We start from the raw sequence: 25177 nt of genomic DNA on the forward strand, positions 1-25177 counted from the left end.
AAATGACTTCTTTTGTGGTGTCCTACAGGGCATCACACAGCTGATAACAGCAGCTCCAGCTCCTTCGTCCAGTGAATAGCAGAGTGTGTACCTCGCAGTGTTCAGCCTTATCACACTGACGCCTCTGATCACCTCCTGCTCCCTTCTTATCTCGGCTTCCTGTTAAATTAACGCCCACCGGCACAGATCTACAAAACCAGACACCAAAATGCTGGTAAACTGACTGGATATAGGTTGAATGGCTGCTGTATTAACATTATGCACAAATAGAAGGACTGGACAATACAGGAAATGCATGTATGCTGCGAGTGAGATGGTAGAAATTTGTCAACCAGCAGGGGACAATCAATGACTGCTATATAGTAAGATTCGATTTACAGGACTTGTTTTATCAATTTTATGAAGTATCTTGATTTGTCAGGTATCTGCTGTGCTAGATTTTTCAAAAACGGACAGTTCTGTTCTAAATTAAATTTCCAGGAACTACATGATATAAATATAACATTGCATACTGCATAATAAATAATTGTATCCATGTTTCCCATCCTTTCTCTCTGGAGGAGAGTGTGGAACAATCATGGAAATTATGCAATAAACAACTGTTTTTACGATCGATTAACCTGTTGATTTTTTGATTGATTGATTCTTCAGTCTATAAAATGTCAGAAAACAATGTAAAATGCTGTTTTCTCATAGCTGGAGCCTACGCTGATGTCCTGAAGTCACTTGTTTTGTTTAACCAAATGTCTAAAATCCAAAGATATTCAATTTACTTTGAAATAGAAACCAAGCAAAGCAGCAAATGCTCACATTTCAGATGCTGGAACCAGCTAATTTTTTGGCATTTATGCTTGATAAATGACTTAAATTATTAAAACTCAAATGTTTATATTAAGTTATAGTACTGACTTGCAGCAAAATGAGCATGTATATAAATGAAATCAAACCAGAGTTCAGAGATAGATCAAGTAAAGAATCCTTGACTATCATTTCAAAGCTTTGAAATGATACTGGCATGGTTTTTGTGGCTTGACCTTTGATTTTGATGTGAACATGCAAATAATAGTAATAATCAGCCATCAGACAATGAGTGCAGCCAAACTTTCCTTATTAATCTGTGCCAGAAGGTGGATTTATGCCACAGCACTGAGGCATTAAGGCCCATTATTGGTGTCTGGATGTGAGTGAATCAGAAGCTCTGGATTTGCTCTGTTATCAGCCGGTGACAGACGGCCGTGGTAACCCTGCAGCCTGACCGCAGTGAGCAGAGGGCCGGGCCGTCGCAGAGCTCTTTATCTGTCTGACCCCGTCCCAGCCAGTAATGAAGTTGGGGGGGTGGTGCTGGTGCTGCATTCAATGAGCACATGGAAAGCTGTGTCGGGGTGGGGGGGCGAAGGGGGGATGGACGTTTGGGCAGGGCTGATAAGGGGGGCCCCAGCAGTCCGAAACTGACCCATCATTCACCCCCTCAATGCGTCGCTGCCTCACCATTAGTTCAGCGGACACTAACTGCCTCATTAGTCAACTCATTAGTGACAGCAAACACAGATCGCTGCAGCAGATCCCTGACAGGGGGGGAACAGTGGAGTGGCTAATTAAAGGGGGCCAGCGCTGGCCCTGCTGAATGCCAGGCCTCAGACAGCTGCGTGTGCCCGCCCCGGCATCACCGGCGTGCCAGCCTTGCCAGCTCTGAGAGCTACGAGATCTCACTCACACAAAACAACGACCCTGGTTGCTTGGCAGCTATCGCCTGGTTCTGAATCAGCAGCCCTGCGCTTCTTATTATCTGCCGAAGTGGTTAATCTCACAAAGCGAGGACGAAGGCAAACATGTAAGACGTCCGACCCGGAGTCAAGTGACATTTCCAGAGATTGGATTCCTGAAATAAAAGACGATAAAGAAATGAAAGAGAAGCTTCACTGAGCGACTGCCCTCCTCGGGTTCAGGTTTTCTGGGCACACTAGAGTATTTCTCTACAGACACATGAGAATCTGTGACAAACATAATCATATAAATACTTTTCATTTGAACAGCTGCCAGCTGTCTCTTATACCTCCTGCATGTCATACTCGTGTGTGTTCAATGGCACTTGGAGATAAAATTGATTATCCTTCTGTTACCTGTCTACATTAGACAAACAGGAACTGACAGATCCAGACTCAGACAGTGCTTCATCTGCTCACAGATCAATCTGTGTCAAACCAGATGGAGATTTTTTTTTTTTTTTCACATTTTATATTTTGGTCAAACCTGCTATTTGACACCAAAAAATAAAATCTGTGAAATATTTTGGCAAAATTTTGAGAATAACATAGCTTTTTGCCTCTGGTAATATTGTCATTTTTGCCTCCTTAAACTAAATATGAAATTTGGTAGGGGGCACAGACAAAACAGTGTACGACAGATAAAAATGATTGAAAGGCACAAGCAGATGTCACATTTTTCAAAAGTGGCCCTTGAATATGTAAAAAAATGCAAAATGGGTGGTTTGGGGCTCCAGGAAGTCAAAACATATGGATATTCCCATACTTCCTGCTAAAAAATGTTTAATTTAAGTTTATTGTGGGTTATTGTGAGTGAGTAGTTGGTTATGGGAATGAGTCCATATCCCCTTTTTTGGCATCTCAAATAGGCAACAAATTGCAACCTTGACTTGTCATTCTTGCCATATTTTGGATGCTGTTTATGTTAGAGTCTCTAAATTTTGTAAAACAATCAAATACTGTATTTTTAGCAGGGAGTATGGAAATGTCCATATGTGCCTGGGATCCCCAAACACCCATTTTGCACCTCTTTCCATTTTTAAGAGCCAGCTTGTGTCTTTCAATCATCTGGATCTGTTGCACACTGTTTTGACTGTGCCCATACCAAATTTCATGGCTTTAGGAGTTACATGTCTGAAGATATTGAACCCTAAAAATGGCTTCCAACCAAAGCTATTTTTTAGGCTTTGAAAATGACAACATTTCCAGGGGCAAAAAAAATATGCACTTCTGTAAATTCAGAAATATCTTACAGAGTTTATTTTTGGTCTCACATAGCATATGCATAAAGTTTGAACAACATTTAAATTAAAAATCTGACATGGAACAACCCTTAAAAAAAGGTTCTGGTTGGGCACAAGTTTTAATTTGGTACCTGGCCCTTATTTGTTTCTAGTGCAGGTTGAAGCATACAATAATTCCTAACAGTTACATTTACTATGATGAATATTAGGGGTACAATAAACCAGAGCAATTAAGTGGAGAGAAGCAGGAGCGAGTGGGTAGAGCAAGGGGAAGGATTTTGGATGAAGTGCAAAGCTTTTTTTTTTCTTTTTTTTAAAAAAACCCCAACATTGTTTAGTAGCCTTATCTCCCTCTTCATCCCACTTTGCTCTGGTACAACTCACACCAGTTCAAAGCATGCCCAATACAGAATGCGTCTGTGTGTTGTGTTCACACACTATTTTCTGTCAAAGGTTGGTTGCTGCAAGCTCAACACAGAGGTTTACAAAGTATTTTCAAAAGGAAACGGAACAAGCTGGTGAGCGATTTGAGTGGAACGGTGGAGCGGGATGAAATCTGAGTTGAACACTGAGCAATATTGAGCGGGGTGTCCTGGATCGGCTTTGAGCCGGGGAGCAGAGAGGACAAACAGCTTCATGAGCAAGAAGTAGAAAATCTCAGCACTCAACTCAGCTCAAATGCTCTGCAGTATACAGATAAACTGAAGTTTATATTTTTCAATAATTGTATCTCTTACAGAGGGTTCTCAGTCAACATCTCGTTTTAAGACATTTTTTGTCTTAGTTTATGTTGTGCTCACATGGTGTTTATTCCTAAATAAATGATAAAGCTGATGTCACTGGTGTTATATTTTTCCTGTACACAAATCCCATGATAAGGTCCAAACCAACAACATCTGACTTCTCTACCCTGCCTGTGGCTCTTGGCCAAAAGCCCACTGGTTCCCACTGAAGGCATATATCTTTAAAAATAACAAAGGTCCCAGTATATTATTCATTACCCTCAGTAATTTCCTAAAACAGATGGTCACTGGAGTTTTTATTAAACAAACAGGACAAAATGGTGCATTTGTTGGGGACTATTTTTATCGGTGGATTAATTCACATGTGATGCTTTAGTGAGTATTTGGGGCAGCAGGTCGGTGTATGTGGGGTTGGTACTGGTTGGTATGGAGTTTTGGGGCAAATAATTAAACTTCCATGCACAGACGGCTGTGTGCACTGTTCTTGATGGGAACTTGGAGATGACAGGGTACATACACAATGCACAGATGGTGCCGTGTGTGTGTGTGTGTGTGTGTGTGTGTGTGTGTGTGTGTGTGTGTGTGTGTATGGGAGGAGGGGGTTAATGGGGGAGTGACAGCAAATTTTTGCCCCAGGGTCCCTTAAAAGGTTAATCTGGTCTTGCTTACAGAGGAAGAACTGTGACGTTATTTGTCACTAGTTCAGAAAAGGCCGGTATACACAGAGTCTATAGCATATCTGGTAGAAGATGATCATGTTCGGAGTGAGACTCACCAGAAGCAAAGCACCTCGAGGAAAGATAAACCTGTGTCTGATGCCCCCACCACCACAATCCTGGCGTTAATGGTGACCTTTGGCTCCATGGTTAACTTTCTGCTGATGAGGCTGAGAGCAAACGGTGCCTGAGAGAAAAACAGAGAGAGAAGACAGACAGTCAGATTCAGAGTGAAAATAATCTGGAGGACATTTGTCACTCCCAAAATGACTGGTGCCATTTTCTGAAAATCAAATGATCTTCCAAATGCATGTTAACCCACTAAAAGCATTACATAATAATGAACCCAATTTTTACCCATTTTAATATCACAGGATAAAGTAGGAACTGGCTTTTTATCAAGGCACTTAATCTGCCTACTGAACAGACAGTATGGCTCTCAGGCAAAAAACTTTCTAGTATTTGTAACATTTAAGCAAAGTTTTGGGCACATCTTACATTTCTAAAATCTCTGTCTTATTAAATATCAACAATCATCCTTTTATAGATGCTCAGCAAATTCAGGTTTACTTAAGACCACTGAATATTAGATAAATTTAAGTAGATACACTTTGATGTGCAGACATTTCACAACAGAATTCAACTGACTAAAAGGGTATTAAATACCTGTAATTTATCATCTGAAGCACTCAAGTCAAGAGAGGGAAGAGTTCTGCATCTTTAAATGTCTGAAGTACCCCTTTGTTATCAAAATTTTGTTCTACAGTGAATTTGGCATTTTTATACAACCGAAAATTAATTACTTTTATTGTAAATTGTGTTTGATAAAGACAATCCTTTATTAGACAGAGAGTAGAGAAATGATAGGAAATGAGGAGAGAGAGATGAGATGAGATAAGATGCGCCCAAAAATTGTATTCAACCACAAATTATCTCTTTTGTCAGTCCAAAATGAGACTACAAGTTGAGCTGACAGAAAAAAAGAAAAAAAAAAACATAGGATGATAACACTCTGACCTTTGTTCAATGAAATAAACCTAGTAACTGTTGCTTTTATCATTATTAACCCCTCATACTGGAATAGATTCATTTTTAAAAATGTATTCATATGTGTACTTGGTGTACTTTCCTCATACTGCCTGCAACTATTTGTGTATTAATCAGGTGTTTTCTCATCATTCATATGTTCAAAAACCAATAATTGCAGTTAGAAAAATATCAGAATTGCAATAAGTGCAGCTTCACACTGTAATGAGATGGAAACTCGGGGATCAAACATGTGACCTGACAGTTAAGAAACACTTGTCCACAATAATTACAAAAGACTCCCACAGGAATTAGTAGAACACCGCGTTCTGATTTACCAATTCCTCCACCGCCAAGTGTCTCCGGTCCTCACCCTGTGAGGCAGCTAATGGCTCCTTCATCATCTGTAATTAGGCAGATTGGCACCACAATGCACCTTGTTGGATGAAAACAGCATCAAGCGAAAAAGGGGGAAACCCAAGGGTGAAATTAACCTTTGTGTAATATTCAAATAATTTCCATGAGGGCATGTGTGCCCGACATCTGTCACGTACTGAGAGATGTTGTAGCTCAGGGTTTGACTAGTGGGAAAATGAAAGCGCCTGTGCTTATTTTATATGATAAATGTATCTGTGGAAAACAGAAAAATAGGTAATCTTATAAACAGTTTGTATTGTAGCGATAAAAGAAAAGCAGCTAATACTTCAGTACTTCAGTGCAAAGCCGTAGCCATGGAGTCAGCATACTGACTAGTGACTAGTCTAGTGTGCCCAGACTCAAAACTACACATTCAAGGCAACATATGTATTGCAAATGTAACGTCACAAAGGCATCAACGTCAGCTGAATACACCCATGAGCACCATTGTTCAAGATTCAAGATTTTTACTTGCCATTTCTCAGGTACAACTGTACAAGGCCACTGGAATCCCTGTGTGGATTCTTGTGCACATTGTTAGTCGCTGGGTGAATGTGAGGTAAATTAACTGCACATAATTTGGCAACAATAGCTAACATTAGGGATGATTGATTGATTAGCACTCACAAATGGGCCTGTTTTCACAAAAAAACATAATACTAGAACAGGTAGTAATCTTAATAATGGAATTTTCTGAATTTTATTTATGATTGTGATTACATTTGCTAATGATTATTAGCAGAGGTGCATGGCTGCCTGTTGTAACATAGCATTTTTTAAGGTATACTTTTTATCAATTTATATTTTAATTACTACCTTGCTTTAGTGCCTACTTTAAAACACTATGTCCCTGTTTTATATCAAATATTTAAATACTTTTATTCCTTTGCAATATTTTTGATCAGTTCATCATTGTTTACATCAGGTCAAATGTAACTTATAAAGTCAAGTGTACTTTGGGAGGACATTTTACCAAGTAGCTGCATTAGTGTTGTTCTGTTGGAGATATTTTGGGAGCACAGGTTTGTGAAGATATACGTCACCTTCATTTATAGGACATGAAACTCTCCTGGTTGATTCATTAGTATAAAAGATAAACAACTGTGTTAGAAAGTATTAGATTATTGATAGAAAGTTGAACATTCAAGTCTGTGGCATTTGAAAAATAAAAGGAGAAAAGTAAACTACGACTCCTTGAGAGCAATTTGGTCTGAAACATCCAGTCCCAGAACTTAAAATTCTGCTTTTTGTGCAACAAACTGAAGCAAGAGATTAAACTGAAAACATTCAGCAACTCACTTAAAATTCTGGTCAATTTTGGATGAATTCAGCAACGTATTTTGTTTCCAAATGCAACAATGAAACGTTCTGAATTTGCTTCGATTACTGTGCAGCAGTAAGTGGAAAACTGGACTGGAGCATGATTGGGTAACAGATACCAGCAGTGATAAAGATATATTTGGAGGAAAATGTTATTATTTCCTATAAAAGACATCCATTAAATCACATTTATAAAAACAATAGTCACAAAATGTCTCAGGTAAACAATCATTTTAAAGCTGTGCATCACATAGATGCTGTATTTTGACATTTATTGAAAATTAGTGTTACTTTATATGTAAAAACCCCGTATGTGTTATTGCAAAGAGGCAAATTAAATGCCTACATGCATCCATCTGAATACTGCAGGAATTAACCAGATGAGGTAATCAGATGAACAAAGCTCCCGTCTCATCTGCATGTGCGGTGGAGCAGGTGCAGCAGCTCTTATCAGGCTTGAGATGCCTCACCTTCCCTAAACACAATGACCACCGCTCTGTGTAATATGATCCTGTATTGACAGAGAGGGAACAGGTGCTTTAAATTTGATTAATCATCCCGGGGCTGACATCAGGAGGCAGAAACACAGCTCAGAGGCGAAGCTCTTATCTGCACGGTAGCCTGGAAATCATGACTGCTGTGTTACCGAGGTGAAAGGGGGGCAGGCTGGGTTTGATGGAGTGAAATGAACATGTAAGTGTACACAATGATGCCTTGGGTATAAAGAGAGCGCTGCTGCACATGGGGTAAATATTTAAAGTACAGAACATTGAAATAAATCACAGACACATTAACATCAGCCAGGCTCGGAGGATTTAAGACCAGAACATAGGACTTATGGTCGATTTAAACAAAAGAAGAGCTAGGATTATTATTATTCACCTGTCAGTTTCATTTAAGGTTCTTCAGTAAAAAAAAAAAAAGAAAGAAAAAGAGGAAGCTGCTCTCAAAGTGACACTACCTATCTAATCACACACAACCTATCAGTGAATACCTTTCCACTGACCTGTCCCTTTCTCAGCCTGTAGGGGAACGTATTTTGGCCTTCACCTGCCAGTAGTCTTCCAACTGGTGTATTTGTGCCACTAAATTCAAGGTGCCACTTTGATGTAAAAACACCAAAGGCCCTCTCTTAAGCCTGTGTTTGGTTTGTTCATTCTGGGCTACTGTAGAAACATGGTGCTGCAACATGGTGGACCCTGTGAAAGAAGACCAACTCCCTATGTAGATATGAGGGCAGCGTAGGGCTCATTCTCAGCTAACAAAAACAAAACAATCATACATTTCAAGTGATTATATACTAATGAAAACAGAATTGTGAATAAACTATGATCAGTTCGCTCAATTTCTGCCAATAAATCCTTCTAAATCCTAACAATGGTCCATAAAAGGGGCTGTGTGCAAAATTTGAAGCGTATGCTCATTCTCATTCTGAAGTTGTTAAATACCATCGCTTTGTAAATGATTTCAGCATCAAACACCTGATGCCAAAAGCCACCTTTCATGGAAGTATGATATGCAACCAGATGGCGTCAGCATGTTAATGCAGCTGGACATAACCTTTCACATTGTTGCGATACACCGCTGGTAGGTTGGACGGCACCTATCGCAGGGTATAATACGCCTCTGGACAACGTCAGATTGAAAAGCTGCCAGTAACAATGAAATATAAGGAGCTGGAAAGTCTCAATAGAGTGGGTGGGAGAGGTAGTGGATGGGTCCAACAAACCTTGGACTTTCAACCAGGAGCCCAGTGTTTGCTTCTCGAATGCAGAACAGAAATGTTTATTTTTAGACCTAACCACATGGTTTTGTAGCCTAAACCTAACAATGTGCTTTTGTTGACATCTTAGCATTGGTAGCACGTCCTGGAACAGAAACAGCAGATGCAGAAGGATCCCTAACATGGAATATGTAGACATAGGCCAATGACAAAGTGGTGTTATATAACTACTTGGGATGAGAATGTGTTGGAGTTTTCTGAACACATGGCTGAGCTGGCGGTTAGCAGCTAATGGTGCAAACTCCATAAAAAGTGCTTGACAACAGCAACAATAGTGACAGAGCTAACGATGTTAATCAGAGGTGAACTGGAAAGATGGTGCTACGCTTCTACCGACACTGTGCCTATGTCACCTGTAATTACAACATACAGAACCTTTAAGTGCGTAATGTTTTCAATTCAGCTGACACTTTATCTCCTTTCAGTGGTTATACTTTCAGTGTTTACACCTCAGCTAATAAATGAGGATACACTTTAGGACTAAATGTAATAGAATATAAAATGATCATTCCATTGTACTGTGTTTCATCTCCTGGTGTACTGGTCTTTCTTCTCCATACCTTTAAGTGAAGCACATTGTGTGTCACTCTGTTCGCTGTTGAAACAGCACCGTCTTGTGGTCACATTAACACCCTGCTGTGTTCCCTCTGTCAGCAGCCTTCAGCTAATCTACATTCCCTGGCAGGCAGCCTCCCTGTCAGCCAGCTGCTGCTGTGCCCACCTGGTCCTTGGTGATCTGCCTGGAAGGGGCATTGATGCCAAGCTCCTCCAGCGGGTAGATGATCTGGCGTCGTGGACGGACGGGGACCGCGCAGTTGAGGACAAAATCCAGATGGTGGACGCAGGAATTCTGGGTGCAGAAGAAGAGGGCACAGTGTCAGTGAGCTCAGAAAGAGAGAACCCCCTTGGAGGTTAAACAGCGTCAGTGTGGGGGCTCTGGAGGCAACTGGAAGGCAACAAAGTGATAATGAGCTCAGGTGTAGAGGTTAGATGATGCAAGGTTTACACAGCTGACATGAGCCGACTGAAAAACATCACCCGATGCTTCACCCATCGCCTGCACAGAGATAATTCTCTGGTTATCTTCTGCCATTATTCTATTTGCACATCATCATCTCCCAATCTGGTGCTTGTTTGTGGAAGGTAATTAGCAGAGGAAGTGGAGGCCTCTACATGTCGAGGAAATGTCTTATTATGGTGTGGAGAGGTGGAGCTGGCAGCACTGTCGGCACCTGCTGCCCCGACCCTGGGGACAGCAGGCTGCTGAGGGCGGCACTCTGCAAGAAATGACCTGCTTAAAACATTTTACATGATCAAATCCATCTGTCTGATCAGCCACAGAAGACAGTTTGCAAAATCTGAGATGCTGTAGATTTGTCCAAATTAAAGTCTGGTGTATCACAGGAAAAGGCAGAAAGAATGACCTACTTGAGTCTGACAGACAGCTTAAAAGCAACATCAACCGATGGTAACCAATACATCATCTTACACAATGGTGTTCTCTTCTTTATTTCACTTTCCCAATACATGACATAGCTACTTTAGGTACTTTAAAATGCGCCCCATCAGTAGTGTTGTCATTGGTAAAAAAAAATGGTGGGGCGACAACTACTTTGGGCAGACGCAAACCAGGAAATTGCATAATTTTACAATTTTACAATTTGAGACAACCCAAACAGTTTACCCAGTGGAGGAAGAAGCAATCAAATCTTTTACTTAAGTAAAAATAGTAATACCACAGTGTAGAAATACTCTGTTACAAATAAAAGTCCCGCAGTCAAAATGTTAGGGTTGTAAAAGTATTAGTATAAAACACAATAAAATATATTTAAAGCATCATAAGTAAAAGTAGTCATTACGCAAAACTGTTCATTTCAAAATTATAATCACTAATGTATTACTGTGTTCATCACTTTAATGTTGCAGCTGGTAAATGTGGGATTCATTCTTTTTTTTTTTTTTTTTTTTTTTAAAGATATTTTTTGGGGCATTTTGCCTTTAATCGACAGGACAGGTAAATGTGAAAGGGGGAGAGAGAGGGGGGGATGACATGGCCACAGGCTGGATTCGAACCCGGGCCGCTGTGGCAACAGCCTTGTACATGGGGTGCCTGCTTTACCCACTAAGGCACCGACGCCCCATGTAATTTAATCATGTTACATACTGTTGAGTATCAACCTATAATAATGCATCATAAATTATTATTGTTATTACTAGTGGTAGTAGTTTTGTTTTTTGTATTATTTATCTAAATATGCAAAGTAACTAAAATTATTAAATAAATGTAATGGAGTAAAAAGTGCAATATTTTCCCTCTGAAATGCTAAAGTAGGATAAAATGTTAATACTCAAGTAAAGTACAAGAACCTCAAAAATGAAGCCTACAAGTACAGTAAATATATTTAGTTACTTTCCACCACACAGTTTAAGAGAGTGGATGGTACCTCAATTCTCCTCAATTTGCTGTTAAATGGCTCAATTCCCTGTTTTTATGCACTGTCAGTTTGGGTCAGTTAGCTATGTTTACCCAATTTTACCACATTGTCCTGCTGCTTTCATGTTTGGTAATCCTCTCAGAAAAATGTTTGAGATATTTAAAGCCTGTTCTTGACCAGGTATCATCCCCTCCGAATAACCAGCTGGCAACCCCCACGGCTGAAAAATGAACCCAATGCCCAAGTGCCAAAAACTCCAATCCTCAAATGGCCACTTGAGGCTGGTTCCAAAAGCAAGCACTAGCAGCCTAGCACTAAAAAAAGTTTGGGTTTCTTTAGCTAATTTCCCCAATTCTTGACAACTGCAAAGGGGTGATTTTTTTTTTTTTTTTTAAATATAACTCATTTGTTAAAATGATGTCAAAAAGGTTTAAATTCACACATAACCAAGGGTGATGCTACTTTACTTCTGGCTCCAAAAATCCAAGATGGCAACAACCCAAATGCCTAACTTGAGGCTATTTTGTACAGTCTATGCAAATAAGACAAGAGAAGCAAAAAAAAAAAACAAAAAAAAAACCCCAAAACCTATTTTCTCTGACAGGCATCAGGCAGTTAGCCATGTTTTCCCCGGAGAATCACTCCAAGTTAAATCTGAATATTTTACCAGGGGTTTGGTGTATAACAATACTTCGTGGCTAGTGAGCACCAATGTGTTTCAATTCAAGTTTTTCTTTTAAAAAAAAGGCTTTTCAATGTGTGTTGTAAAAGATAGTCCTCATCGATAATGGTGATCGCAGTTGCTACCGTCTTTAAAAAAAAAAAACTTCTGACAAATATGAACCAAACAGCATTTGGCAAACAGCCAATCAAACTGCAGCAGGGTAACAGCCAATCAGGTTTGAGCATGTATATTTTTGTTTTCCCACACTTGGGGCACATGACATTGGAAGCCTGTCCAGCAAAATACAATCAAAATACCACTTTTAAACTATTACAGCAGCCACTAACCTTAAACTGTAACAGCAGCAACAAGGTTTTATGTCATGGTTTACTCCAGAATTATAATAATTCCCAAATTACTCAGTGCCACTAAAACCACACTTCTTTCTGCTGCTAGCAGGTGGCGCTTTGACAACAGGGTCATTACATTTTTGTCAAAGCTACAAAATAAAAACCCAGGTAATAAAAAAGAACACATGTACTAATTATTTAATGCAAATGTTAAAGATCAAAGGTCATAGCAGAGGATTATCAGGACATTTATATCATCCATGATCATGCGTACTATAGCCTCTAGTCTAAAAGGAAAATTGTTTAGGGGTTTCGAAAACCACAACCAGTTTGTTTTTAGAGTACAGAAACTTAAGCTAGGATTAAGACATTTTTTGAATGTTTAGCAACACAAAAAGCAAGACTTCTATCAGGCTTTTACCAGGCTTTGACTATTTCGCACAACTTCTTGTTTTCTGCAGACTTAACTAAGAGAAAAAAAGAGTCAAATATATTTTTATAAATATACTTTTTGACTCTGCCTCTCCTCTTCGAGAAAATTTGATGTATAGTAGTTTTTGAAGGCTGTAACAAGTCGACTGCAAAAAGCTGCAGCAGAATAGTGAGTTTATAAAAAGTAAACTTTTGGGTTCTCTCTCTCTCATTATCATAAATGATGGGAAACATCACTATATTAAAGTCTAGGTTGAAAAACAGGTTTACCATCATTGGATTTTCAGTATTTGACCCAGAAGGACAGAAATGAGATTTGACCTGTTTTTAAACATCTTGCTACTATTCAAAGCTGATTTTGTTGAGCATATTTTACAGAGGAAGATGTGAAATTGGTCTTGATCATTAGTGTGTATCATGTGTAGACACTAAATCATCATGAATTAAATGTCAAATTATTTGTTTTCCTACGATACATTAAAGAAATGATCAAATCCAGTTTTCCTGAATGAAATTCTATTATCTTAGTCGTCTGCGTTATTTTCTATTCAATCCGTATTCAGTGTATAAAATGAACTCAGCACTGGCCTTGAGTTTGAATGATTTGTCATGGGGAATATTTTTTGCAGTGTATGAACTGAGGGTCATTACACTAATGACAATGTACATCTGAGCAGACATGCACAGAGGCTGGAAGGGGCCCAGTGATGAGGGGCCAGTGAGAACCCTGAGGGTCCCTGCACACTCACCTCCTGGCTGTGGTATGAGGGGTAGACTCTGTAGAACAGGCAGGACTTGTGAGCCAGCCGGAGGACCTCCTTAAACAAGTGTTTGGTGAAGTGCTGGAAGAAGGGTATGAGGACAAAGTGGCGTATCTGAGCGTGCTCCTCGTTGTGGTGATGGCTGAAATATATGAAGTTCTCAATGTTGTAGTGGGCACGAATGTACTCGATGTCCTGACAAAGACAGATGAAATAATGAATTCAGTTTTATGTTGATACACTCAATGACAGGTTCATTGCGAGGACAAATTTTTGCATTTGATGTTGCTCTATGTTTATTTGCTTATGTTTAATATAGTTGCCCTGTTTTTGGTACCATTCAAAAGCTGCTGATGACTGTAGAATAAAAAAAGATTTCAGTAACATTTTGATCTGTCATAGCAATCTGTCCTAGTTTTTTCAACATTTTTTCTTGATTGAAATTACACTAAAACAGTACACTAAAAGAGAAAAGACTTTACCCTACCAGCAGACTTTTCTGTATTTAAAGCCACTACAAGGAACTTTTAACTGGATATGCAAAAGTCTCTCGTTTCTGCTGATGTCTGTGCGTGACCTACAACAGCAAATGAGACCATCGGTGTGAAAATAAGCTATTTCTATATAGTGTATATCCATACCTTTACGAAACTGTGCCGCAGGTCCCTTCTGAAGCGATTTACGGCAGTCAGACGGCACACTTCATCTTACCTAACTGCTTACATTTAGTGACTCTTATAAATAGTCGCTATTCCTCCTCCTCAACCCAGCCACGTCTCAGTCACACAGAGAAAATCCAATCCTCGGGAAGTCAGGAAATCCTTCAGGATAAACGTTTTGTTCGCTAGCGATCTAGCATTTACCAGCCCAATCCTGGCAGGAGCCGGCGGGTCCACAGCATTAGCTGTCCGGGGAGCCACACACAGAGGCTGCAGGTTTCACCCCGCGCCAGCGGGGACGAGGAGAGCAGGGGCCACGGGGCTGGAACACCTCATCCGGGCCAACGACAGGTACCAGCCAGGCATCGACAGGGTCCAGCGAGTGCCGAGAAATAAAGAGGCGAGGCACCGCTCCATACTCAGTCCAAGAAGCTGTGGAAGTGCTCACCAAACAGGCCTTCAGCCTTACCAGCCGACCGCTGCTTTTACCCCGGTGGCAGTGGCGCTTACGCCGGAGAGGTGGAGCTGGGGCACGGCAGAGGTGAGCTAGGACCCCCAATAGGAGCGGGGGCAAAGTTTTCCCGTCTTGTTGTTTCATTCATCCCCAAAACAAACACATGCGCGAGCCAGGTAAGCGTCTTTACGACAATATGCGCTAGAGCCCATGGGAAATGTAGGCTTCATTCCGGCAAAACCCTACCGCTTTTGTCCGCAGGGTCGCCAAAATCAACTCAAATTGAAAGTTCCTTGTAGGGGCTTTAAATACAGCTCCTCAATCATACTCATGTGCAGACAGACATTGTTGAAACCTTTATTTTATTTTTTCAATTTACCCTTAATTCTGGTCAAGATCCTAAAGTTTTTAAAGATGTGTCAAGCTGAATTATAGGGAAATGTGTGCAGAATGACCCATAAGAGTTTTTTGTCTTTAATACTTCAACATAAACTTTCAGTGCACATGTGATATAATCTTGATAAAGCCCTGAAGAAAACAGTGTTGAAACTAGTAATTATTTTCATCATCAACTTATCTTTAAAGAATTTTTGATGGATTAGGTAATAGTCCATAAAATATCAGAATATTATGCAAAATCACAATTACCCAGACCCCAAGGTAACATCTTCAAAGTGTTTGTTTTATCTGGCCAACAGTCTTATACAAAACATAGTCAATTTAATATTATATAAAACCGAGAAAAGCCAAAAATCTTGTTTGGCATTTTGTCCTAACAACTAACTTAAAAGTCGAGTGTGTAGGATTTAGAGGCATCTAGTGGTGAGGTTGCAGAACTGAAATTTGCCCCATGTGCCTAGCTTGTCGGAGAACTACAGTAGCTGATGCAAACTGCAAATGGCCCTATCAAGAGCCAGGGTTTTATTTGTCTGTTCTGGGCTACTGTAGAAACATGGTGGACTTTGTGTGATATAAAGGGCTCATTCTAAGGTAACAAAAACACTACGATTCTTATTTTGAGGTGGTTATACACTAATGAAAAAAAAAAGTTAGGAATATTATATTCCATTTCTGCCAACAAATGCCCCTAAATCCTACACATTGAACCTTTAAGTGATTAATAAATTAAATTTCAATTGACTTTAATGACCAACAGGGCTATTCTGGTGGAATTTGTTATTGGTTCAGTGTGTAACAGCATGATTTCATCAACATCCTTCCATTAATTCTTCTGTCAATCAGCTGATCAGGTTGATCATTACTTCTGAAGTAAAACTGATTATTTGTGATGCTTTTAAATAATGTGGTTATTATCTACTTTTAAAGTGACTTAAAAGACTTTTTCTTATTACTCCAGTGATTTAGTTTTGCATTTCCATGAAGTTGGGGGATTGGTGAGACAGATTTAAAAAAGATTAGTCAAAATCTATGCAGCAGAGGGTGAGACATGCTGACTCTTGGTCCCTTGTATGGATTAAACTCCAAAAACCCTTGATCTTAAAATTTGCATAATGTAACTGTAAAATTAGTTGTGTACCCCCTTGAGGAGGTATGTTGTAAACATGAGAGATTAAATGATTAAAAACCATCGGATACATTTCATGACAACATTTTTTTCTTGTGCACTGAATTAACAATTAGGTATTGAAAAGGATTTTAATAGATTTCAGCATCTATTCTTTCTTAAAGACAGACTCAGAATTGAACCAAAAACAACCATAAACCCTAAACCAGAACTTTCAGATTGATCTGAGGACACCGAGTCGTAAACTGCACCTACCTGCTCGTCTCTGATGATCACTATCCCCACAACCTGACATTGCACCTGGGCCACGAAGGCCTGCAGCGCCATACCATCCTGTGTGAGAGCAAAACAAAGTATATGTAAATGTACATGTGTGTGTTGCATTGAATATGCACCTTCTTGTATCAGTCCAGTGCCATGAATACATATGAAGTGGCTGCAGAAGTAATTATCAGTTTTGGAGCTGTGGCAGTGACAGCTGGGGTGTCAGTCAGAGAGGAAAATCTGTTCAACTGAATTCTCACCAATCTGTTCCCTGGCATACATGCCATATTCCTCATTATTCCAAGACAATCATCAACAGCTCGAGTCACACTTGATCGTCCAAAAACAATCATCGTGTCATTTTAAAGGTTAAAGGGGAGCTAGTTAAAATTTCAACCTTGATATTTAGTGTTAATGATGATTAAAATGATTCCCAAACACTGACCATATTAAAGGCCAGTTGGTTTTCAACTGAGTAGCAGCCTGCTACATCACAAACAGAGAACAAAGACTGGCACAGAGGTGGAGGGCACCATTAAGTCACAGGCTCTAAAACCAAAGAAACTATGCTATTTCCTGCGTTTAGATTCATGTAGTTAATTACACATTATGGTGAAATTGGTTATTTTGCTTTCATTAATGCAGTAACACTACTTAAAAGTACATGTAGTTCATTAATAGACAGCTGATAGTTTATAATACTGTTTTCTATTAATGAACTTTAGTCTCTTTAGGAAAATATTCATATAAAAATACAAGAAAATTTGTGTAAACATCCAGGGAAAAAAAACAGTATGGACTTAATTATTGATCCCTGTGGGAAATCAGGGTTGCATTAGAATCCTAGCTGCTATATGATGTTAACACATTTACACAAACAGAGTGTTGAGTGACTGACGGCATAGGGGAAGTTTGCGTTGGTTCATGTATATTTTTTTAAAACACAACTTGAAGGGACATAGGGATGTTGATAATCATAATTTATTAACAAACAAAACGGGTGGGACTATTCTAACTTAAACATGACTCACACAAGGCATCATGGATGGCTAGTGGACAGCGTACAACAACAATAGCTGTTTCAAAAGAGATGCAATCACACTGGAGCCCTTGTTAGAATGCCTTGATGGCTAACATCAAAAGAAATAGTCTTGCACGCAGTGTTCCAGGGATATTTAACGTCAGTAACGTTATGGCGTATAGACTGTTTCAAATTTGACATAAACATTTGAAATAATTTCTTCTGTATGTTCTATTGTACTGTTTTGCTGTTTATGTGAATGACATTAGCTGACAGGAAGTAAACATGGACCCAAGCTGTTACCTACCAATGCAATTCCAATGAAACGGTCTATGTGACATTGTCAACCCCAGAGCTAACTTCTATAGTGTTCAGTATGTCAAATTTTATTCTTCAGTCCTGTTCAAGGTATGCAGTTTGTTTTCAGATAATGTTACATGAGAGAAAGATATAACAATTAGTTTTCACATGCCTAATCGGACAACTGCATGTGACATTCTTCTTGCCCAAACCTGCCCCGTGAGCCCTGACACTAATAGCTGGGATCTGTATCTTGTTTTGTGCTGGATTTTGTGGTTTGTTCAAATTTGATCTAATTCTTGCAGTATTCTATTATTGGGCATATAAATGGGGATATGGAAATGCACCTGCTGGTATCCTGGTTATTAATATTTATGTAAACAAAGCTTCTGTTGTACACATTACATTTCCTCTTGATTTTCTTTTTGTGAATCCCCTAACCTTAAAGTTCAAACTGCATCTATGACTCATGGTGTTTTGACAACAGTGTGTGTGGACTGACCGGTTCTCTGCGGGTCTCACAGAAGCAGTCCAGGTCCTGCAGCAGGGACTCGCTCAATCTCAGACCCTTCACCAGATCAGAGACAGCCGGCCGGTCTGCAGACACAGCCGGCCTCACCTCCACACTCCTGAAAGAAGAACCATGGCATCACCACAAGCTGAGAGGAACACTGGTCTGTAATGATCAAATGTGATAATATATTTATTTATATAGTTACAATAAATAAACAGAATTATCACCACGCAGACTGTCAGTTTCTACTCTGTATTTCATTGTCTCTGTAATCCACGAGAGTTTCTGCATGGTTTAGTATAGAACACTGTTTCTCAACCTAGGGCCTCTGGAGGCCTAGTGGTTTGTATCAGTACTGCAGAGGGTCCATGAAATACCTATGTACACATATGGATTTTGGCTCATTAAAATCAGACATGAAGTTCATTCTAGGGACGTGCGGATCAAGTTTCTTTGGTCTAGATCTGAGTCATTTATTATTGGGTATCTAGAAAATCCAATGTTTCCAATCTATTTTTTTTTAACCAGTGAAAGTGAAGGTTAGCACCAGCTGAAAATGCGCAGCTGCTAGTCTGCATAAATGTTTTACACTGCCCTTTTTAGAACTGAACAAAAATTCATATTTTTACCATCTCATTGTCAGCAATCATTAGCGCGACCAAATAATTTTTCACATTCATGCTTTCTTGATTTTTACTCTCATGTGGAGCGAAATGCTTACACTAAGGCTGGATGTGATGTGGCTGAGATGACCTGCGGTGACAAAATACAGTAGAATACAGTAAAAGAAGGATCAGATTTTAACTAACTTTACTTTAGCCTGTACTGATCCTTTAAAATATGCCCTGATCAACCCACATATTGATTAGGTTCAGCTTGTGACATCTCTGGCTCCCTTATTGATTAAATATCAATCTGTGTCTAACTTTCCTGTCAGGGAGACAACAGTTACACAAGCCTGGTGTTGAGTTGTCCAGCTTGTACCTCAATAGCTAGCTTAAGTGGTGCTTTATCATTTTAGTTTTAGTTTTAAATACACTTGTAATTAAAATGCACCTCTTAATTTCACCTTGTGAAGTCCAATCCTAAAAAATAGCTGAAAATGTATACAAGGTTTGCAGGGAAAGCATCCTCTTTACTCTTTGAGCACTACATTGTCTTACAGCAAACGTGAGGAATCATAACTGGTTGGCATGCTTAGTTTATATTTAAGAGAGATCCAATAGGCTAAAAGACTTAAATGTGGTTTTGTACATGTTATTCTCATTACAGGTGGAGCCACAAATGTGTAAGCAACCTCCTCCCTGAGCTATAATGACATTGAAGTTGTTATATTGGTATCCTGGCCTGCATACCAATCAATGATCTGACAAAGTTAATTTCTTTAACAGGATGACCAACCTGAGCCCGGTGCGGTGGAAGACGTAGAGTTCATGAGGCAGTGTGCTGGTGGCACAGGGTGGCACCCTGAGGCAGCTCTGCAGCAAAGGGAACTCAGGGGACAGCGTTGGTACGGTGATGATGCAGAAGTCTTGGTCCTGACGGATGGACACAAGGACAACTAATACTGACACACACACTTCACTGAGCAGATATGTTCAACATATCATTAAAAAAGGGTAATTTGTAATCTTTAGAAACTTTCCTGAAAATCTATGAATCCAGCTTTGGGACTTATTTCTTTACCTTTTCAAACTTATATGTACATATTATCATTCCAGGGACACAGGACTATTTAGTTGATCTTTAACTTATTTATTGTCTGTTTGTGCAGCTTCTAAACACACTCATAAAAAGATGATACTCACAGAGAAACATTTGAATATATATGGAATAATGTCCACTGATCTGGAAGAAAAGAAGAAGAAGAGGAAGTTAAGTGAAAATATGTGTGAGTGCCAACTTCAGAATCCAAGCCAAGCTCGCCAAAGCTGGTGATCACTGTGGCAGAACAACTGGCCAACCAATCTGCCCGCTGCTTCCAGCTCAACTTCTCGCCTTCAGCTCTGTCACGCTGTCACTTTAAGCGCAGCTCTCATTAATAACATGCTCACTCTCGGCAGGAAGCGACTCGACTCCATATTCAGTAACAGCTGGGAGGTAAGGCGGCAGCGAGAGGAGCTCAGCAGGAGCCAACTAACAGTCACTCTCCCTGCTTTAACACAACATATGACTGATGTTACTCTGGACGGCTGCCATCAAATATGTATGAAAGTGGAAATCGTGTGGTATCTGACTTTTGATATGTGTGAATTATAGAAATCTAACTCTGTTATTCTGTTGAATGCTAACCTTTAGTAACTCAGTAGACACAAGTAAAAACCAAAAATCATATTGTATTCTGTTCAATATATTGCAATATTTTGTTTTTGTGTTACATGTCAAAATATGCTTTGTTATGTAATGTAAAGTCAGTAAAACATTTTTCAGTCTCAAGACTATCTAAGTATGGTTAATACCCTCACCCAGACCTTATTCTGATCTTACCTCGTCTCATAATTCTTGTCAATAACAAAGAACTGAATACAGACGGCGTTGGGTTTCTCTGAAAAATGTCCTGCGCCAGTTGTTTGTGTTTCCTCCTGATGAGATAAAAGCGACAATAACAACAAATATACCACAAAGTAGATGGTTAATTCTAAAAATGATATAGTTTATGACTGCTGTTCTGCTAGACGGTGTTGTTTTTTAATGCTTATATGACCATCATGTCTTTACCACAACTTGTGACTGTAAGTTTCATAATTACCTTATTTGTCTGAACAACACGAGTGAGTGAGTTCACAGATGTGCAGTTAAGTTACCTGCTGTGAATCGTAGGACTGTGTTTGTTTAGTTTCTTCTTGATTGTCTCTTGGGTCAGTCTGAGCAGGAGGCTCATCGTGTTTTATCTGCTGTAGGTTGTCCAAACCGTCCAACTCACTCAACTCAAAGCTGCCATGAAGCCGTTTCAAATCCACATTAGAAGTGACACTGATGAAGCCAACAACGACTCCATCACTCTGTGGAGAAAACACAGATATTTTTTTTCATATAGTCATATTCATATTTCCCCCTCACTCAAGTATATGTCTATATCCCAGCAGCCTTCTAACAGTTAGTTTTAACATTTGTTTTTTGTTTTTGTTTTTCTACTGAACTACACCCGCAAAATGTATCACAGCACTGAAGGAAGTGGGCATCTACTCATGGGCAAGAGGCTGGCACTCGTGACAATGTAAGATCCAAAAATTAATAGCACCCTCCTTGGCTGAGCTGTAACGTTAGCTAGCTCAGTGGTGCTAGGTGAGCTAGTAGTAGATGCACATTTTCTTCAGCGCAGTGATAACATAGGTGGGTGTAGCTCAGTAGAAAGAAAATAGTTCCCACATGAAACTGCTCACAACAAGATCTGGGTCATGATTTTTGGTCTGACACTGGATTTTTTGGCACCACGAGCCAAATGCCATCTAGTTCCATTATATTAAAGAAATGGCAGACATCTCTACAGCTGATATCTCAAACACTCAGCAGCTCACACCAAAACAAACTATTCTGATAAATAGCACTACAGGTAAGAGGAAAAATATGATTTTGATTTTGGGGTGGACTGTCCCTTTAAACACTTGCTGTGTGGCTCCTGCACAGTAAGAGATGGCCCTTTCAGAATAATCAGCACAAGTAGAACTTAGCAGTTGGCATGGGCAGCGAGATCCCTCACAAAGAAAAGAAGGTGCCATGGTTGTTTGACTCGCAAGTGATTTCTGGGAAGTGAAGTGCAAAAACAAGTTTTTAGTGAGTAAAATCTATGTGTCTGTTCAGTAGCTGTTCTGGAGCTTTCAATCATATCACATAATCCTCCTCAGCAGGTGGAGTTTACTAGATTGTCATGGCGTTGAGATGCTCAAATTTCCATTTTTTTTCGGAGTGCTTTGTGGACATCTTGTTAATGTTGCTTTCAACTGAGCAAAACCCCTCTACTAATGAAGATTATATGATCCCATCTTAAACACCAGAACAGCTAGAGCCTAATATTGTTTTAGACAGTGATCATTAATAAAAACAATTTTCATTATTTAAAACTGGGCTTACAGACAGCTATTGATTCTCATGCTGGTTTGGGTTTGGACTGAAATCATGCTGTGTCTGTAACAGATCATCTACCAGGATAAGATAACAACCCAAGAAATATTTAGATGACGTGTTTGGAGCTTTACAAAAAGGTTATGGCATTCAGCAGAGAGAACAGCCTAACCCTCTGGGGCAATGTTTGACTGTTTGTTCTCTGAGTGCTGAACATATTCAGACAAAAAGCCCAAAATGCTTCAGATGTCTGGACACAATATGTTCAGTGAGAGCATGTCTTGGCCAAGTATCAGCTCGTATCTGCCATATGCCGCCATGAACACATGTCAGCCCGACTGGCAGGGAGGGGAGAGAAGATCTGTCGCCTCTCAGATCCCGGGGGAACGAACCCCAGCAGGGTTTCTGACAATCAGTCAAAGCATCATCAGTGAGCTGCTATAAAGTATGGATCGGAAATGACTGGGGAACAAATCACATAACTCACATAAGGTCTGACAAGAAGGAGGGATGAGCACGGGTTAATGGTTTCTCAATTTAAAAGCATCTGACTTTTCAAAACTCTGTGCTCTCCCTTCAAAGCCAGACTCCACTGACAGAAAAAGAAATTGTACCTTGCTAAATACAGGAGCTGCTGGTCTACCGCTGTATCAACTGGTAGTTTGATGGTGTTATTGTGTGACCTTGGTGAATCTGACCTAACCCTTTAAAATCTGGCTTTGAGGAGAGCAACACATAAGTTTCACTTCGGGTTCAGTTCCCTGTCAGAAAGGGGTTACTGTTCAGAGAGTGCTGAGCATATGACTAGATAAATGAGACTTAGATTATACTGCAAGAAAAAAAGGTTTCTTCATGGGTTCAACATAACACTGGATGAATAGATATACAAATAGTTATCAGGGGGCTAAAGTATTCCTTTAAGTGAGGAAAGGGCTAAATGGTGGAACAAACCTCATAAACAGCGGTGTGATTTTCCTCGTTCTGTGCCTCAATGAGCTCTGCCAGGAAGTACGGCTCGTCGGCTGACAGATGTTTTGTCTGTTCTGCAAAAAGGCGCATGATGTCATCATGATCTTCAACCCTACAATGTACAAAAAGAGGAGAGACCGACACCTTAAAGCTCCCACCAATCAATATCATTTATTTTACAATAATAGTGCTTAACCCACTAATGATTAAGAACAAGTAAGCATCTCCTCAACACCTTTTAACCTCCTTTAGATCAGTTTTAGTTTTACAGCACCTATGTCACTTTGTTGGGGAGATCTTCTGCCCCCAAGTGGCCAAAAAAAAATCAATTAATGCAGCTTTAATTTTACCCAGTTAGAGGACAACAGATCCACATCCACTGAATTCTCACAGTGTGATTCCAGTGAAATGTGGGCACAATACTTGACAGTTGTTTCATTTTTGAAAGGGCTCTGCTAAAGATGAAGGTAAATCTCATAAATCTTGTATGCTTGTGCACTTTATGTATTTGAGCTCTGGATAAGTTTCACTGTTTTCCAGGCAGATACTGTTAGTGGGTAGGAATCAGTTGAAATCACCTGGCTGGGCGGATATGAAGCCTTGGACAGTGCTTTTGTCTGTGGCAGGTGAGTGCTAAGCACTGAGGCCCGGGGTCAGTTAGACGCTGCAGTGGCTCAAACATTTCATTCAGTGCCGGCTCTGAACAAACAGAAATCACAAGACTCAGTCTCTACAAAGTATAGCTTTTGAATTATTGATAACTTAACAATGAATTGGCAGCAGCTCTTCACCTAAACCACCAACGTTTAGGGTGACCAAGCAGATGTACTCAAGCTCTGAGACGGCATTAAAGACAGCCCTGTCAAAAGAAGCATAGCAACAGGGAATGGTAATTTGGCAGACATTGCATTAAAGGAATAGTTCAGATAGGGTGCTTATCTCATCTTATAGTCGGTATATGTCTGTCAGCATGCCCCCAGTTTGGAGAAGAGGCAGGAGCACTGACACAGAAGCTAAGCAATGCACTGCTGTGGACAGGGGCAGCAACAAAACCCTCTAAAAAGTCCCACCTAAAAAAATCTATATCAGTTCCAGTGTATGCTGTATTTAGAGTATTTTCACCGCTTTACCTTCCCATCAGGCAGCCTGTTCCAAAAGGGAATCTGCTGACCACTTCAGCAGCTCCTGTGTTCAGCAATGTTAAATCACTTTTTTCTTAATGAAGTCTGGTTTTGAAGAGAGAGATATAATGGCCTCAGTTGCCCGTTGAAAATCTCTAACAATGAGGTAAAGAGGTGAAAATATTCTAAATATAATGTACGCATAAATTGATTTGGGTGGCTAAAATACATGGCAGAACATTGCTTAGCTTCTGTGTCTGTATCCAGCCTGCTTCTCCAAACTGGGGGCAGCTGACTGACATCTACTGTATGTAATACACTAACTTTACATGAGTACCTCATACAAGCCCACTTCAAAAGATCCAAACTATCTCTTTAACCCTTGCAAATCTACTCTGTGGTTGCTTCTAACCAAAGCACTTTAGAGAAACTACTGTTTTTAATATTCATGACATTTGGGAATTGAACCCTGACACAGCCCAGCTGTCTATAATAAATAATCATAATGATAAAATAACAATAACAATATGAGGCAAATAAGGCTAGATTTTACAATGTCTTATGGAATTACAGGAAAAAATATTCTAGATAACAATACTGCAAACCCTGACAGTTTTACTCCACTTTTAAAAAG

General features: G+C 39.8%; 1 protein-coding gene across 1 annotated transcript in view; it reads right to left on the bottom strand.

The window, feature by feature from the left end:
- The window catches only part of cfap61 (cilia and flagella associated protein 61), a 67298-nt gene that overhangs the window by 39662 nt on the left and 2459 nt on the right, over positions 1-25177 (bottom strand). The window contains exons 5-16 of the mRNA XM_033647814.2: positions 24214-24281; positions 24001-24121; positions 23405-23534; positions 21196-21393; positions 20879-20973; positions 20200-20239; positions 19793-19929; positions 18380-18506; positions 16548-16625; positions 13643-13849; positions 9734-9862; positions 4526-4653 (exon numbers count right to left, since the gene is read on the bottom strand). Coding sequence (XP_033503705.2) covers positions 4526-4653; positions 9734-9862; positions 13643-13849; positions 16548-16625; positions 18380-18506; positions 19793-19929; positions 20200-20239; positions 20879-20973; positions 21196-21393; positions 23405-23534; positions 24001-24121; positions 24214-24281 — 1458 coding nt within the window. The remainder of the gene's footprint in view (positions 1-4525; positions 4654-9733; positions 9863-13642; positions 13850-16547; positions 16626-18379; positions 18507-19792; positions 19930-20199; positions 20240-20878; positions 20974-21195; positions 21394-23404; positions 23535-24000; positions 24122-24213; positions 24282-25177) is intronic.

Source organism: Epinephelus lanceolatus, chromosome 13 (genome assembly GCF_041903045.1).
Source record: "Epinephelus lanceolatus isolate andai-2023 chromosome 13, ASM4190304v1, whole genome shotgun sequence".
NCBI classification, from domain to species: Eukaryota; Metazoa; Chordata; class Actinopteri; order Perciformes; family Serranidae; genus Epinephelus; species Epinephelus lanceolatus.